This window comes from Patagioenas fasciata, chromosome 1 (assembly GCF_037038585.1).
Source record: "Patagioenas fasciata isolate bPatFas1 chromosome 1, bPatFas1.hap1, whole genome shotgun sequence".
Lineage (NCBI taxonomy): Eukaryota > Metazoa > Chordata > Aves > Columbiformes > Columbidae > Patagioenas > Patagioenas fasciata.
In genome coordinates this window covers 146,500,235-146,518,022 of record NC_092520.1, presented here as the reverse complement: position 1 = coordinate 146,518,022, position 17,788 = coordinate 146,500,235, and the positions used below count along the sequence as shown (strand labels likewise).

Sequence of the window (17,788 nt, the reverse complement as noted above, 5' to 3'; positions counted from 1 at the left end):
CTGAAGCACTACTTCTTTTGGTTTGTGTTTTTGATGGCTGTGAAAGCATTTTTGAGAAGACAAAATAAGAAGAAAATCTTATTTCCAGACTCTGAATTTCAAGTCAGGTTAGAGGCAGAATCTACAGTAAAAGAAACAGATTTTTTAACAAATATTTATTTTCATTTGTAGCAGAAAAATGTTATTCATTAAGTGCTTATAGATGAAAGCTTGCTTAATGTATGTATTTATGTTCCCATGACATGTAGTTCTGCAAAATAATTTAGTTTACAGTAAATGCACAGCAGCAACAACTTTTGTTACTTCACACACAATGTACATGAAAATGCCACGTGATTTACAAGACTTGCTTCCACTCTCACTCATCAGTTTCACACTGGTGTTGGTTTAGTCATGTGATTCCTCTTGATACTGGCTGAATTCCCAGTTTAAACAAAAGGAGAACTAAACATGCAGGGTTTTTTTTGTGGTTGTTCGGGACAATGAGTAACCATGAGCTCCCCTGGTTCTAGCAGCTTTATTTCATTCTGATGCATATGTTGGTGGGCTCTCTGTCCATTACCAAATGCATTCAAGCTCCTGCTAAGCAAAACACTGTAAATCTGTAGATGAAAGTGCTCAGTGAATTTCATTCTTTTTGTTCCCACAGCTCTGTGTCCTTAACAACAGCTCTACATGCTCTACAGAGACAGCACCAAGTGACAATGTACATCAGGAAGGCACAATGACTCTTGAGACTCCAATTGTTTATAAACCATCCTCTGGCAGCTACAAGCTGTGAGAAAATGTGTTGCGTGCACCCTGTCATGGTCAGTCAGATCTGCCAAAAGATAGATACTAGAGCATGAGTGTCCATTCTATCTCCCATGCCCCACAGGGTATCTTCAAGACAAGGGATGGCTGCGGTCCTACCACTGAGCCTGAACAAGTGAGGAATATTCCTGTATGCCTACCCAGGTCACATGCATCACCACAAAGACCAGCTACAGCTACAATGTAGCCCTTTATCTTGCCTTGAGAAAGTCTGAAAATGCTGCAGTCCAGATAGCGTATAAAATGTAACAGAGATCCTTGCATATAGAGTTTTTAAGCACGCAAAACAATCCTCCTTTTTGCTCCCTGTCTCTTCTTTGACTGTCTCTCCCTCTCAGTCCAGGTTCAGAATCACATCACACAGTAACAGGTATTATGGAGATAAGCAAATATGTTACCTCTCTCTAAGGACTCACACTTCCGTGTGCTGTGACCTAGAGGAGGCAAAGCTGCCTTTCTGACTTCGGTTAAACTGACAGAAGCTGGCAGCCCGGATCCTTTCACCTTTAGTCCCACTTTTGTGTTTCTCCTTGTCACGTGCAATAAAGCTTTCAATCAGCTTCAGTTTTTCATGCTCTTCCTTTAGGAAGAAGTCAACAAGTACACTCTTCTCCTTTTTGATCTGTTCACTGATGTCCTTGGGGATGTCAGGAATCATCCAGTCAACCAGAACACTGAGGAACATCACCAAGTTCTGTAAACACAACAACAGACAGGAAACAAGTACAAAAAATCCAAAACACTTAGAGCAAAACTAAAGTTTTGTTATAGCTATGAGGCAGATATCAAACACATTTTGCTGACAGCATGTAGTATTAAGCAGCTGAGTAAGGTCTTAGTTCAAGAAAGAGTTCACACTTGTACACAGCTAAGCCTCAGCGGAGCGGCTGAATTAAACACATGCTTCAATTAAGTTTGAAATGGGAAAGGACTTGGATTCACCAAATGAATCACAGTCTAAGTAGCTAAAACAACCTTATTCTTTACAGGCGTCTAAAGGTTCTTAGTTTTCAACATAAAATTCGTTAAGATTGAATCCAGAATTCGTTACTAGAAGTGCAATGTCAGTGAAAGCATCCTCCAACACAGCCACACTCATGTGTTTCCAATGTGGCCTGAGTAGACAGCAGACAACTTTCATGGTCAGCCTGTCCTGAAATCCTTCAGTCTGCTGACAAGCAGGATTTTTTACACTACTGCAGCATCCAAGCCACAACCCTGAACCTCAGGTGTCAAGGTCATTACAGGTGATGCTCATAACACAGAGGCAGGAAGCAGCTTGGGCAAAAAGTTTTACTTGTTTGTGAAATTAATAGATAATTTATGCTTTGCAGTCTATATTTTCATGATAATGCTTTGAAAACTGTTGTGTTGTGCAATGCCTCCAAATGTGTGAGCACATTTACTGAGAAGACTACTAGCGTGAAGTCTCTGTTCCATCTGACACAATGGAGCTAATTATCCAGGGAATGTACGCTGGCAGAACAATGTGCAGGCTAGTTGAAGCTCAGCATAACTAGTTGATTTCAAATGTTTTGCAGACAGTGGTGGAAAATTACTGAAGACAGAGTGAAGAAGCAGAAGAGGGCAATATAAACCACACAAGACTCACAGTCACACTTCGGAATATTTGGCAGGTGAGGAGAAAAGACAGGTAGGTTTCAATACAATGAGTGGGCCCCATTTGACTGTAGAAGGATTCCAGATTATGGAGGAAGGCAGAAGGCTTCTGCCATTCAAAAGGCAAGCCATGATAGCAAATCACTTGCCAATGAAATCTCGACACGGGGGAGAATTTACTTCGTTAACTTGTAGAAAGTAGCAGAAGACCTTGGAGGATTTATTACTTCTGTTTATTTCTTGTTTTGGGTAAAGAACGGGATTTAACAAGCCTACATAATATTTATATGCTTTTTACAAGTGGTGTCTCTGAGAGTATAAAAGCTGACAAAGTCAGCTTAACTGAAACGTTCAAAATCCTGGGGTATTTGGGGGATCACTGCTAGTGCCAGGGGCTAATGCAAGCTGTGAGGCTTCCCTTCCATGAAGGGAAGGGTCTGCTGAGGAAGTGCTCCAAAAGGAGAACCTGTGCTGCAGCCCATTGGCATCTCACAGATTGGGTGCAAGTACATCAGGCTAGGTATTTGCAAACAGAAAACCTCTATTGGACATGAATTTATTTGGCACATGCATTTCCATCTATTTATTATGTTATTTCTGTGACTGAAACTGCAGTAACTCAACAGACTTACCTGAAATAGAATAACAAAAGCCAAGCGAGCAGATAAGACTGCCCAGTACTGTTTAGAAAACTCGTACTGATTAGGGGACCAAGGCGGTTCTCTGTAGTCTTTGAACCTGTCAATAGAGACAGCTCAATTATTACACAGTTCCATCAGTACCCTCCTGCACAAATTGCTTTAATTAACATGATTTTCCAGTCATAAAACCTGAAGACTCAAGTCCTCCAGATGTTCATACTTCAACCCTTGTTATGAAATACAACTCCAGAATTAGAATTGAACTATGTCCACTGAATTTAGCAAGCTTAGAAGGATTTTCACAGTTGTAACCAAAATCAGAGCATAGTTCTAATGCTGGAAATTTCCAGATTTTCCTGGATTTGCAATTGTCCTATTTTTTTTTCTTCCTTTTAAATTCTAAATTGACACAAGAAAATAACAACACAAGTCTTCATTCATCTCACTTAAATCTTGATTAATTTACGTAATACTTCAGGCCATATAAAATCTGATGCTTTGATTGTTCCTGTCTTTCCGTTAACGACAGGGGGAGCCATGGGAAAGGCACTCCCTAAATTAACTGTGTAGCCTTAGACAGTACAAAACAGAGCTACAGTGGTTTGGCTTGAAGTCTGATGTTTTTAGTATTATCATAAATCATTTGGAAGTAAACAACAGGCTAATAAAACTCACAGATGCTCCTAAATTAGAAAGTTGTGGAAATAGCAGGAAACACAGAAAGCAATAAGAAATACAGACAGGAAACACAGTAAGAATTATCTGGGCAAATGAAAAACAATTAAATATAAAACAATTGAAGGACCTTTAAAAGGGTAGAGTTTGAAAGAAAGTGCAACGCAAATAGCCCAGATTCTACAGTCTCCAGCAAGTCAGCACAAGTTTGAAATATGGCAGCAGACAGTATGACTTGTGGATGTATAAACAAAAGGCATGATGGTGCTGGGGGGTATTAGTCTTTCTCTGAACAGCTCAGGTAAAGCCACACTTGTAATGCTGCTGCGTTCAACCATTCAGTTGTAGGGATTTCAGAGGAAGGGGAAAAAAAAACAACCACAAAAACAAAAACAAAACACCACAACAAAGAAAGGATAGGAACAAATTGAAGGCAGTTTTAGCAAAATAATGCAGGCGCTGAGAAGACTGACTCACCAGAAAAGATTAAAGAAGAGCACATGTATTGCTCCATTTTGGTAAGTAACAGCCGCAATTGGACATGATAACCATGCACAAATTGTGCCCTTAGGACTGAAAGGGATAATTTAGTGCTGTTCACAGTGTTTGACTAGGAGTAATGGGATGGAATTAAGAAAGGGAAAATCTGTTTTGAATACCACAAAACCCTTCCTGACAGCAAGATTCATTAAACTGTGGAAAAGCCTCCATTGGAGATAATGGCAAAGGTTCATAAAATCTGTCAGCTTCAGTTTGCAGGTGTGCTTACCAAAATTACCTTCAGGTTCTATCCACATGATTTTGCATGTTAAATTACACATTTACAATCCCACACAACCCTACATCCCACCCCTTCCCCTCTTCCTCCCCTCCCCAAAGTTCAGTCTGAAATGCTAGATGTAATTTTGTGCTGCAACCTACTGGAGTCAAAGGACATGAGGTGCAACTCAGGATGGCAAGAGGGAGGAGAGAGAGGAGAGGGAAACAACTTTAAATTGGGGTCTATATTAATTTATGGAAGCACTATCTGGGCTGTGTTAGACCCTGGATTATTTGTTTTGTGCAGTGGTGCGTGCACAGTAACAGAGCTCTTTGTCCTGTCTTACATGGGACTCCTCTTTGATCCTATGCTGTGCCTGCACTGTGAGTTTCCCTCTCTGATACCTTCTGTATAATGTGGACTCTCACATGTTGCTCAAGTCTATGTACAAGGGCTTCAACAAGGCCCAGAGTCAGTTCCCTTGAACATCAGTCAGTTCTGCTTGAACATCAAAGCAGAGGAAAACCACTGCATTAGTTGTGGATTTTGCCTGGCACTACAAATCAGTTTCAGTCTTGATATGGAGCCCGTGTTCACCTGCAAGGGTTACCAGCTGTGATGGGTTTTCTATTTATTGTACTCTGAGTTTCACAAGTTGTGTAAGTGTTGCAGGACATCAGACCCCATGGAAATTCCACCTGGCTCAGCTGGAAATCACACTGCTTATGATGTCTGAATCTACATTCAACAGAACACTAGCAAATGATTTATGGTGAAGGAAGGTATTGTCCGAGTTACAGACAAGGTAGATGGGTTTTCTCCTCACCTCCCTTTCTAATTATTCTATGGCATATGGGACATCGAAGTGCAATAACCTGGTCCTTTTCTAACAACTATATTTTACAGGTAGTTTCTTTTTTTAAAAAGACCATGTTTTCCCTGGCATCTTCAATTCTTCATTCTTAAAATACTTGATTAAGCAGATATGCTAGGAACAGCAAGTGACTTGTGGTGCAAAGACTATTGTGTTTCAAAAGCATTAAACAACTCTAATTCCACTGAAAAAGGACAAGACTATGAAGTAGCCAATGTGGTTTAAGTATAGTGTACATGAAAGTTCTGAAGGAAAAAAAGAAAAATGTACACTGGAAGTAGAGAAATGTTGGGGAAATGAGGATGAATGGAGAGGACTAGGCATGACTTAGACAAAACTGAACTGAAGCCAGATTTAAGAGAAATATGCTAATATATTTCTTGAGTATATTGCATGGGGAAAAAGAAAGACTGGCAGAAAAAAATCAAAATGTAACTGTAAATGGAACTACAAATCAGTCTAAATAAACAGATCTGTTTAATTGTCATTTTCAGCTGGTCTTTGAAAAGAAACTGAAGGAAACATGACTGAATCACAAGGAAGTATTGCTTTGACAGTGCAGGAGTATATAGAAATTGTTCAGGGAAAAACATTAGAATCCACCAGTTACTATTGGGAGTAGATGAGATGAATACCAGGGCATTAAGAAAATTAATTCATTCAAAGACACTTTATAAATTTGCTGAATATTGGACCAGATACATATTAAGAGAAAAGTCCCTTTAATGATTCTGCTTTCTTCTTTTCAGTGTGATCAGCCTGCTTTCATGTACTCCATTATCATACCAGATTATAAAGATTAAAAGGGATAAACCAATAAAAATGTCACTTAACAAAGTAAAGTTTACTCTTATTTTGCCTTCAGCTACAAAAATATCATTTTGCTCTGAAAAAAAAATCATTACAATTAATGCTCTGCATTAGACTGATGTTACAGCAATGTTTATTTGAAAACAATGTTGAACAGTTCACAGCATTGTACAAAATGCTGTTCAAAATATTCAAAGAATGTATTCTGGAGGTTCAGTGGGAGAGTTGTTTCTGGCTTGTTATGGTTATTTTTGAGATACCTTAATCTGTGGCAATGCCCATAAGGAGCAAAATGCAGGCTTATTGTAACCACATATATCTCCAGAGGTCACAGAAATCTAAGAATAAGGGAGGTCAGCTTGTTCCCAACATATTTTCCAGAAACAGAAAAGCAGATTTTATTTCCAGCATAAGGGACAATGTTTGTTGTCTGTCTCTTGGGACACAAGCTAGATACCCCACATTTTATCACAGTGGTAGTTCTGTCCAAAACGGAGATTTTGATAAGATTCAAATGAGATGAGTGATAATGAGAAACAGTGAATAGGGATGATGGCATATTTTCCTGATTATTTCCTGCTAATGAAACAGAAATTCTCTCATAGTTGCTTTTCATTCAGACTAGTACATGATCAAATATTTAGTATATCCTTCTTGTTTGCAGTCAATTTTTTTATTGTCAGTGGCATAGATATTATAAGGCAGGGACCACTTTTATACCTAGTGTGCATTATTCCCTTATTCTTGTATTTTGCTGCTGTTCAGTCCATGTTAATCTGAGGACTGCATTTCATCACTGTTGCTAATGTACACATTTCCAAATACACAGCAGACTTACACCATAAATAGAGGCCAGTGACTGAGGCCAGGTAAATAGTAGCAAAGTGAAAGCAGCAAAGTCACAGCGAAGCAGGAGATTCATATGGATCAAGATGCTTGTTGAAGGAAAACACAGGCTAATTTAGGGATACAGATTAAAAAGTGCTGGAAACTGAGAGTAGAAAAGCATTTTACAGACTTACAAGTCTATCAGAAAGTATAGAGGTGATGCATACTCTCACATGTAACATTATACTGAAAAATATCTTCTAGCAGCAAATAGGGAATAGCAGAGCTCACATGGAACAACATTTGGAGAAAAGCGACAGGCCCCAGGTTTAAGGTGCTTTACCCTGTTTGCCAGAAGCAAAACAGCAGGTACAGCACAGCATGCAGCTTTTAACACTGGAAAGCTATTTTTTTTCCTTTCTGTCTGCCCTCAGGTCCCATCTGACTGCCTCCTCAGAGGCAGCACAGATGTCCTTGACAAAGTTCCTGACATTGGGAGGTGGCTGTGCTGCCTGAATTAAATGCTTCACCTGTTTAAAAGTTGGGAGCCTCACCTATGCATTCATATAACCTCCTCCCCTATTGTCAAGGAAGGAAGGCTGGTATGTCCCCAGGACAATCCCAAGAGCAGTGCCCGAGATAGAGGGACAGATTTACCTCTGCATTTACTCTACTTCCAGTGAAAGAAGCAAGACATGCAATTTTTATGGCTTACAGTTGAGTGAGACAAATACCTTGTTTAAAATTAGTGTGAGCCTAAGTATGATTAAAGGTTGCTTGCACAGGAGCAGGAGATAAATATGTACAGACTACACTGAATAATGCCAATATGAAGACTTCTTTCTTGGAAATGATTGCATTATGATATTTAATGTTTTTCTTAAAAGGGGTATGGATTTGTAGGTCTCATTAAAGATCTTCCACTTACCCCCTCTCAAGCTATTTCAACTTCTTATTCCCTAATAAAATCAGAAAGAAAACAAAACAAAACAAAACAAAAACAAAACACAAAAACAAACATGATTTTGTGGGAGATTGGTCCATAGCCTACATTTTAAAATGTGCAGTCTTTTAGAAGTGAGGGGAAGTTTTTGGCTACTTCAGGAACACAGCTAGAGTATGATCCCTTAAATAATCAGTGAAAAGAAGGGAACTGTTCTGAAGGCCAATTTGGAGCACCTAAGTTAGAAACATAATTACAAAGTGAATTTCCTTTGAAGTAGCTGCTTGTTTCTAGATACATTTAATTTTAGAAGGGTAGAATCAGCAAATACTTTTAATTAATTGAATTTTGTGGTTTCGATTTTTTTTTATATAATCAAATTGTTAATTTATTTACAATATTTTTTCCTCCTTAACATGAAGAGAAAGGTTTTGGTAGGACAAAAATTCATGCCCTAACTTAGTTACAATGTTTCCATGTCACACTGTGAGCTGCTTCTACAAGTTTATAGGAGACTCCAGCAGTCATAACTTAACAGTAACCCTTCAAAATTTCCAGCTGCTCTAACTATCTCTATATTCTCTGTAAGTATAATTTCTTTAAGAAACTCTGAATGTCAGATATGTAAAAACACAGGGATTGCTGGAACCTATAATGAAGAAATCTATTTGTGTATTGAATACCAATTTGTCAAGGACAATTAATTCAACTGAATCGGAGGAAATTAAAAAGAATTCTGAGCACTAATTGAAAAACACTATTTGATAGCTATGATAACTAGCAGTGTTTTCTGCCAGTATTTCAGTATTAAATAAAGAAGGCCAATCTGATGATAGAGTATATGTGAAAGTCACCTATAAGATTTGTCTTACTCTGTTCTGCTTGGTAACTGATTTTCTGCTTTTGCTTTGACACTGATATCGATAGAATTTGGCTATAGATTTCAACATACCCATTTTTGGCACCTTTTTTTTTTATCTTGGAGTAAAACTGCACAAAGAAAGCAGGAGACCAAAGAAGTGAGTTAGAGACAGGAGACTGGGAAAGACAAAGGTGAAACCAGGGTAGGCTCAGATAGCAGCTATCTGAAGTATCAGCTTCAAAACCTTTAGCACCCATCAGAAAAAGACTGCAGATGTACGCAAATATATCATGCAACAAAACAAGGGAGGTCAATTAGAGACCTGTGTATAGTCAAACATAAATGAAGAATCTCCTTCCAAAGAAAATGGAAGAACGAGATTTGTGATGATTTCTTGCCATTGTAGAGGCTAAGTACAGTGTGATTTCAAGTGAGTCCAAAAGGAAGATGAGACAAGCTGTCAAACATAGCATTGATCAGAGGGACTCAGTTTTGAACAGCCTTGGTTTGTACTGCCTTAAAACAGTTCCTTGAATTTCTGCATATTTTTATAAAAGGTAGAGGTTAATTTGAGAGCCCTGGAGCCATGTTAGTGATTTCTCATGCAGACCGGAACTACCCCATCAGTATCTGCACTGTGGGAGAAGCGGACTAAACATTCCTGACATATTTTAAAGGAAGTTGAGCCTCGTTTCCCCAGTCTGAAAAGTTTAAACTGAAATTCACATATAGATGGGGAACAACATAGGTTTTGAAGATGGGCAGAATATACTGAAAACTAAGATCTCATTAAGTAAACACAGAACTTAATAAAGAGAAATAAAGCCTGATTCTATTTAGTGAGGTCCATTTTAAAAACATATTGTTTTTAATGAAAGTTATGCCTTTTAATACAGAAAGGATTTTTTTATTTTAGAAAGTCTGCCTAAATTGTTTATTTTGCCTCTTAGTGCATCAGAAAAACACTTCTAAGAACCTTCTAAGATAGTGAGAATACTGTTAAATACTATATTCTTAAAACCACCTTCCTAAAGACAGAAATATTATCAGCTCCCACTTGGAAAAAATTTGTCTCGCAGGAGACCCCCAAAAATTACTTTGACTATGCAAACTGTCATTAGAAGTACTTTACCTGCAGAATAAAATGTCCCGTGTGAACAGGGAGTTTTCTGGCTGTGTTCCAGCCTTGAGATGACTGACATTGAAATATGAGAGCGTGTGATTGATGAAGCCATGCATGGTTCCATTTTGACTGTATGCATATTGATACATAAGGCGTGGAATGAAATCAGATGTGACAGCAATTACAAATGCCTGAGAGACAAATAAAATGATCATACAATCACAAAACAACCCAAAACCAAACCAAAATGAAACCAAACCAAACCAAAAAACCAACAACAACCAGAGTCATGAGTCTATGTGTTTCAGATTAAGTTAATTCAGGTTATAATTTTCATTTTCAAGTAAGTTTAGAGTGGTGATGAAGTGAGAGTTAAATGGGTGTTGCTGGTACAAAATGTACACTTATATAAATGCACAGTAACCTGCTCTGTCTCTCCAGGGGAAGGCTGTCATTAGGGAAGTGGAATATTTCTTAAAGCAAAGAGCAGAAAAGCAATTAATGTACCATACATTTCCCCAACTCTTTTCATCCCTGGAGCCACTAGGACATTTATCACTAGTTTTAAAAGAACTACAAAAAAGACATAATAGCTAGCTGGTATAATTGGGAGCATAATTTGGTGTAGTTACATAGTATTATCTGAGATAAACCAGTTGAGCATAAAGTAGTTGTCCTCCATTTCCCCCTTGGCGTTAGGATTTACACATCTGACATCGGTGGATCTCATGCTGGAATAAAACTCCTGGAATTGCTAAATGAATCAGACGCAGAATTATCTACGTAATACCGGCAGGAATTCATTAGACTAATTTAGAACTACATTTTGCTAAATGGTTCTTCTGCATCAATGTTATTCAGATGGTGAAGCAGAACTGGGCATTTAGTATTTTTAAAAACTGAGTATGCACATATTTACATTTCTGTCAATAAAAAGTAGCTTACTGATTTTTTCAATGGAATCCACAAGAAATAAAAATGTTCAGCATTTGTTTGATGTAGAAAATAAAAAAAGATCATAAGCCTGCAAACTATATTCAGACAAAACTGAAAGGCTGCAGGGTTTTGCTCATCTACCACAGATCAGTGCTCAGAAAGCCTGAAATCTATACCTGACAACAAAATTATGAGTATGTGCAAGGCTGCACAGATTTCCTACCTTAAATCCGGGAAACTGCTGAGGCAAAAGTGAACAGTGCTCCACCCAAGTCAAACAAAACTGCTTCTTCGGAGGCATTATAGTTCTCCTAGTTGTAATGATAGCTTACACACTGCTACAGAGTGCTGTTGTGCTGGAAGCTATTGTATTAGATAAATCGCACAACACTTCTCCACAAGTTTCCCCTTCAGTACTGACAATCAACTGCCTTTCTAAAGAGCTTTAATATCTGTGAGTCAAAACCTCACTAGATAATATTATGATTAAACTCCTTGGGCATGAGTCTTTTTTATCTTAAAGCAAGTACAATAAAATTTTACTTTAGAAATACATTTAGAACAATAAACATATCTGTATACCAGACACACATTATGTTAATGTCATCATTCTTTTTCTGTTAAATAATATATTTTTCCATTAAGATTTTGTAGCTTGTGGAGTATGTAAGCCAACTCAAAAAAAACCTACTCTTACATAAAGACTCAGTCTGTAGGAGAAAAGATGTTTAGGGTTATAATGATACGTCTATATGTTAGAACAAATGTTACTGTTTTTTCATCTAGCTAAGGACTTTCTGCTCCTAGAATCTAGGATGTTATGTTACATCCTTTTTATTCATATCAACAGTTATACTAGCAAAGTAACAGAAAAAAGCATGAGTATGAATGAGAAGTAGGATAAATCAACTATCTGGAGTGTTGCCTGCTTTCTTTGCCTTCATTAGTTGTTCTAATATTAATTAGTCTTCCTGCCCTACATAACACAAGGATAAAGGAGAATGAGATGAGTGAATGGTCATCTCTGTTGTAATTAAACCATGTTTTACACTTCCACAAGAATGAACTGGATAATTTAGATTTTATTTTATTATATTTCATAACAAATGGGAAAATCAGACATCACTTTTAAATTATTTTAGAGGGACAATATAATCTCCCAAGATCATGGTTAGAAACTGGTGTAGCCAAATACTTACATTAATGATAACGGAAAGCTTTCCAATACCACTCAAAATGTTATACCAAATTCCTGTAAGTTAAAAAAAAAAAAATTATGGATATACTATATTTTTTTTTCTTCCATATTGAATTGTTAGTGTTATTTTTACTGTAATGTTTTTTCATTACTTACCTATATCTTTTTCTCTTACTGTGTCTGGCCTCCTTAGTTCAGTAACAAACTTTTTGGCATCAAGCCGGACTTCTATGATGTTGTTCAGAAGGGCAAAGAGAGGTGCCAGAGGGAAGGAGGCAACAAAGAGTGTGACAAAACCAAACTGGATAACTGGAAGAAAAATATGAAATGTTTTGTGGTATCTTCTGAAAGGAACCAGTAAATGAAGCTGACAACAAATAGTTGACGAGCTTTGTGGGTTACAAAACCCATAAAACTCCACAATTTAGTCCAAATGATAAATATCACTAAGTAAGGTTACGAAAGAGAGAAAGGTATGGCATTATGCTTAATGAATATTTCTAATAATGCTTCCAGTCTCCAGCACATCAACACAAGCCATTGTAAACAATAAATCCAATAAAGGACTAGAGTTTTAGAGTGTATTCTTCTGCTTTTGTACATAATTAGTAGATTAAAACGGTGCTCTTCTTCTCTACCCTTTTACCTCTAAGGAAAATGATACACAAGTAAGCAAGAGGAGAAATTCTACAAGTTGTCACTGTTTCTTTCCAGCTTCTTTTGAAAAACTTTGTGGCATTCTGTCAAGAGCAGGAACGGAATAAGTATTTTTGTGGATGCATGAGCAACTCTTATGGTCTGTCATTTTCATCCCTCCTTACATCACTAATATCCTCCAAAGTTAAAAATCTTCCTCTTAAGCACTAGAAGCATTAGCAAAGGAGAATTCTGCTGTCACTTTTTTTTTTTTTTTCTTTCCACTGGGTTTGCAATTTGGGTAAAGTAGTTTGGGAGAAAAAAAGTAACTGGTCCACTGGTCCTAAAGAACAAGCAGTATTGCAAAGCAGCGCAGACCTCCTGAGTTCTCTATATTTCTTCCACAGGGTTAAAAACTGACCAACTAACCAAAGAAAACCCTCTCACTTCGCAGGGTGTGGCACATTTTATATCATCCTGTGCACAATACTAGACTACTACACCCATAGTATAATGATATAAACAAAAAGAACACATCATTTTCAGAGTGAATTATGCCTGTTTTCTAGGGTATAGAATGACATGTCTCCATTCAAACAAATTATCTTCTAAGCAGCTAAGGAAGGAATGCCACCCTGCAAAACAAAATGCTGAAACATCTATGTTTTTTTCTGACAACTCTCAGTGCTCTACAGAGGCTTTGAATAATGTAGTAGAAAACTATGCCCCTCCAAATCAGCTTCTTCAGTTTTTCGATGGGCCAAGTACAGAGTATCCCTAAGTTCCCCTTCTTTCAGTGGCATTTTAGGGCACACACGAACTACTTCATCTGGGTGAATCTCATTTGGGTATAATAAGAGTATGAAAAGGGCTGACCTTTTTCTTTTTTTTTTTTTTTTTCCTTTCTGCAAGGTGCTGAGGAATCAAACTGCCTAAAAGGCTGCATCTTCTATGGAAAGTAGGAGGCATCAGCGGTGAATGTTACTCATGAGACTAGATAATTTCCTCGTAAAAATGCTACATTATTTAAAAGTGATACTTCAGGGAAGTGAGAGGGGTTTATTACTCCAGAAAACTAGTGAGCAGAAGAAAAAAGAAAGACTGACAAGCATGTTGCCCAAATGCAAAGGCAGTAATCCCAACAGGATTAAACTAATAAATCTGTGATTTGCACTTCAGAATTAAATAAATAGTATTATAAAAAAAAGAAAAAGATTGATGTGTATGAGGCATTATTTATTATGGATTCTTTTTCAGCAAATCCCTGTATAAGTTCTCTCTCCACTATGGGAGAAATCGATTGTACTTCTTGTGAAAATCAGGGTTTTACACAGCCCAACTCCTTACTTTAAAATCTTTTCCTTAGGCACTGTTTTCACAACCTACAACTAACTGATAAAACAGCTTTCTCCAGGATTTTCTCTCGCATACATCTTTTTTGTGTGTAGCTTGCAAGTCTTCTGACTGACATACCTGCTCTTCTCTTCTCAGTGACAATATATTTGCACAGTAAAGCATTATCTCTATATTATATATACAGTCTTTTGATTTTCCTTCTCATTGTTTTACTTTCAAAGAGCATATCCAAACATACACTAAGATGGAGCTTTTTCAAGGCATACAAACATCCTATCCCTGAAATCATACTTTCCCGAATATTTAATGTTCAGAGTCAGGAAAAGGAATTAACAAGGAAATAAAAACAGATGTTAGAATAATGTCCCAAAAAACTGTGAAATTCTTAGAAATGCACATAATGCCAAAATATGCCTTATTTGGTTTTAAGTGAATTTAGTAGGAATAGAGCTGGAAAAAGAAAAAAAAAAAAAGATATTTGCAATGTTTTAAGTATAAACCACACACACGTTTGCTTTGATGTTGTTCGCAGCTCCTTTTATTCATTGCTGAGGAAAATGCAGTTTAATGCTTTTTTCATGTTCATGAAAGAATTTTCCAGGTATTCAAATGACTTCTGGGCGATTGTGTAAGTATGTCTTTATATGAAGTGCCAGAAGTGTTTGTGTGGCCATCTTGAAATCTCTTCAATCTTCTAGTCTCCTTTTTATGAAAGTGTGAATGATGCAAAAAGCAGGTAAAAAAAAAAAAAAAATCAGGAAAAATAAAATCAAGGACACCATAATTTAGATGGTCTTGTGCAATAAATTCGCAAACAATCATTCAAAACAAGTGGTCTGTGAACAGCCTGGGCAATTTAAAGGTACTTGTTTAGTTCGACCAGTATTTGTAGAAAAAAAAATATGTTTAAAAAGCTCTAGGGATTAAAAAGAGAAGAATCCCTGATGTATGTACAGTTTGGGTCCCAGAAGCAATCTAGTCACAGCAACCTGGAGTTCTGCAGATGCATCTCAAGTCACAGTGGAAACATTTACAGCACTTTCAGGGCACTCACAGAGACTCATCCATCAAGGACAGCTGATGTGAGACATCTTATATTTGGTGGGAGGACTTGATGGCAACTCTGGAATACCCTTTTTACATTCATGCTTATGCCACAAGGTCTCCTTACAAAGCTCTTCCAGTGTTCACATAGAACCCTGTGACCCCACATAGGAGTCCTGCCTGACTTGGGCGATTACTGAGGGCTTTGAGGCAAAAGGCTAAGGACACCTGTGCCAGGAGTTGGACCTCTGGACATTCAGCCTCTTTCATAGCTTTCCTATTCAACTGGTAGGCCAGCATGGAGACAATAGTGGTGAACATCACCCATCCCCGTGGCACAAGCTAATGAACAAAGTGACTGAGGATTGTATATAAGGACAGGTCAAGGAGCAGGAAATTAAAAGTGCTGTCAGTGACAAAATACTCTATTTCTGATGAGAGAAAACCCCAAACCTCATAGTGTTGTTGCCCAGGACAAGTCACCTTTGCTATCTGACTTAGACAGGAAAGAGGCAAAGGACTTGGAGGCAGTCCATGAAATTCTCAACACCTGATGCCACATTTGCATTTCATTCAGGCTTAGGCTGGCTGAGCCCTGAGACAAAAACTATAATAGACATATAGCATGAAGAGAAGTCTCTCAGTCCACAGTGTTTCTCAGAAATCCACTTTTCACAGAAAATGTTCCTGTGTACCCAGGGCCTGAACAGAACCCAACCCCAACAAAGACATAACACACACTGTCCCTCGAACTCTGGTCTCTCCAAATTGTGACTAAGAGCACAGAGGAAGGCTTTTAAATTATGGATCTGGACAGTGTTGGGTAGTGTTCTTGTGTAAGTGGCACAGAATCAGTTCCTAGCATAAAACCTGAGTGAGTATCACTCAGGTTCTACCAGATTTACACACTGAGTAGTGTGAGTAACCCTACTATCTTTTACGCCAAAGCCTAACCTAAGAGAAGGTAATTTTTTTATGGTTCTGTTGCTTATTTTCCTTCTTCTGTATCAATAATATCTGCCATAAGATGATGTGTTACTGGAGGTAAACAATGGAAGCATCACTCCTGTGCTAAGAAGCTTTCCAAGTCCTAAAATGAAACTTTTAAAAATATAGCCAAGCCTGTCTGAGAAACTAAGGAAAAGGTGTCATTTACTACTTTTTTTGTTAATACATCTATGCAACAAGTCTACACACAACAGGCTATGTCAGCATTTTCAAATCCATCCTCATTATAGAGATTATAGAGAAATGTAGGTTTCTCTGCAATGATTTTTTTTTTTTTCTCTTTTACTGCCTCGCAAAGTTCTTCCAAAAATCTAAGATTAATCCTTATGGTAATCGGTAGCTACGGACATCAGATTTGATCATTTTCATCTTAAAATTCAAAAGGGAGTTTTTCCATTTATTTTTAACAGAAGTTGAATGATTAAACCCTTTATTATTATTTCTCTTTGAGAAAAAATGTTTTCAATTAGTTGCCACATGAACCTTGGACTCTTAAAGGGGTTAGACTGGAGAAGGGAAGACCAAATGAAATAAGAATCTGAAAGTAATTGCTGATGTCAGTTTCTTCTTAAGAAAAGAGTAGCGGTGCAAATTTCATACATTCACATGCATCATTTAGCTGGCTTTGGAGCCAATTTCAAAAAGTTTGTTTCATTAGCAATATTTATGGTTACTCTAAACATCAACTTCTTGCCAACTCCTATCACTGCAGGCTAGTTACACATGTTGCAAACTTGCTACCAGCTGTATGAGGAAATTTTTATACAAGCTGCCTACTTTGGGAACGCATGTGGTCTCATATATTGGGCTGGGTCAAAAGTCATTGCGTAGTTCTAGAAACAGGAAGAACTAGTGACAAATTTGACACATGTTAAAAATGACAATTTATGTTTCGGGATTCCTTGAGCAGAATTTTCTGATCACTAAGGACCATTAAGACTGTGTCTGCTGAAGAGTGTCTTCTAAAAAATACAAATATATATCAGTTGGTAATATCAAAACAAACAGTCATCAGAAATTTCACTGGTGCAAATCAAAACTATGTGCATACATGCTATTGACTGACAAGGCCTATTCAAAAAAGAAGTTCAGCACAGTCTGCTGACAGAAATCAAATTCAAAGTTCAGCTTGCTGAAGAAATGACCCACAAAAGCTTTCCCCAAAGGAAAACTTACAGTTTATTTGCCATGGTAAAGTGTTGGCCTCTTCCTCCCACACTGCTGGTATCTGTAAAATGCCACTGAAGTCAATGGAAGTCTGCCTGACTTTTTCTTTTTTCTTTTTTTTTTCCCCAAGATTTATACATGACTTTTAACTTTAAATTAATAGAATCAGAGAGTAGTTTGAATTGGGACTTCCGAAGGTCATCTAGTCCAATCACTCCTTGCAATAAGCTGTCTTGAATCACCTCCCTGTCCTCCATGTAACTTAGCAGAGCTTCTAGGAGGATCTGTTCCGTGATCTTCCCAGACACAGAGGTGAGGCTAACAGGTCAGTAGTTCCTAGGGTCCTCCTTTCTACCCTTTTTAAGAAATGGGTGTGATGTTTCCCTTTTTCCAGTCACTAAGGGACTTCACCTGACTGCCATGATTTTTCAGATGTAATGGAGCACCTTGGTAACTACATCAGCCACTTCCCTCAGGGCTCTGGCATGCATCTC

The 17,788-nt window shown here is 37.6% G+C and overlaps 1 protein-coding gene across 1 annotated transcript in view; it reads right to left on the bottom strand.

The window, feature by feature from the left end:
* Positions 1-230: 230 nt before the first annotated feature.
* Positions 231-17,788, bottom strand: part of ANO2 (anoctamin 2) — a 175,253-nt gene continuing 157,695 nt past the window's right edge. The window contains exons 21-25 of the mRNA XM_071803662.1: positions 12,240-12,392; positions 12,085-12,137; positions 9,959-10,140; positions 3,066-3,171; positions 231-1,507 (exon numbers count right to left, since the gene is read on the bottom strand). Coding sequence (XP_071659763.1) covers positions 1,226-1,507; positions 3,066-3,171; positions 9,959-10,140; positions 12,085-12,137; positions 12,240-12,392 — 776 coding nt within the window. The 3' untranslated portion in view covers positions 231-1,225. The remainder of the gene's footprint in view (positions 1,508-3,065; positions 3,172-9,958; positions 10,141-12,084; positions 12,138-12,239; positions 12,393-17,788) is intronic.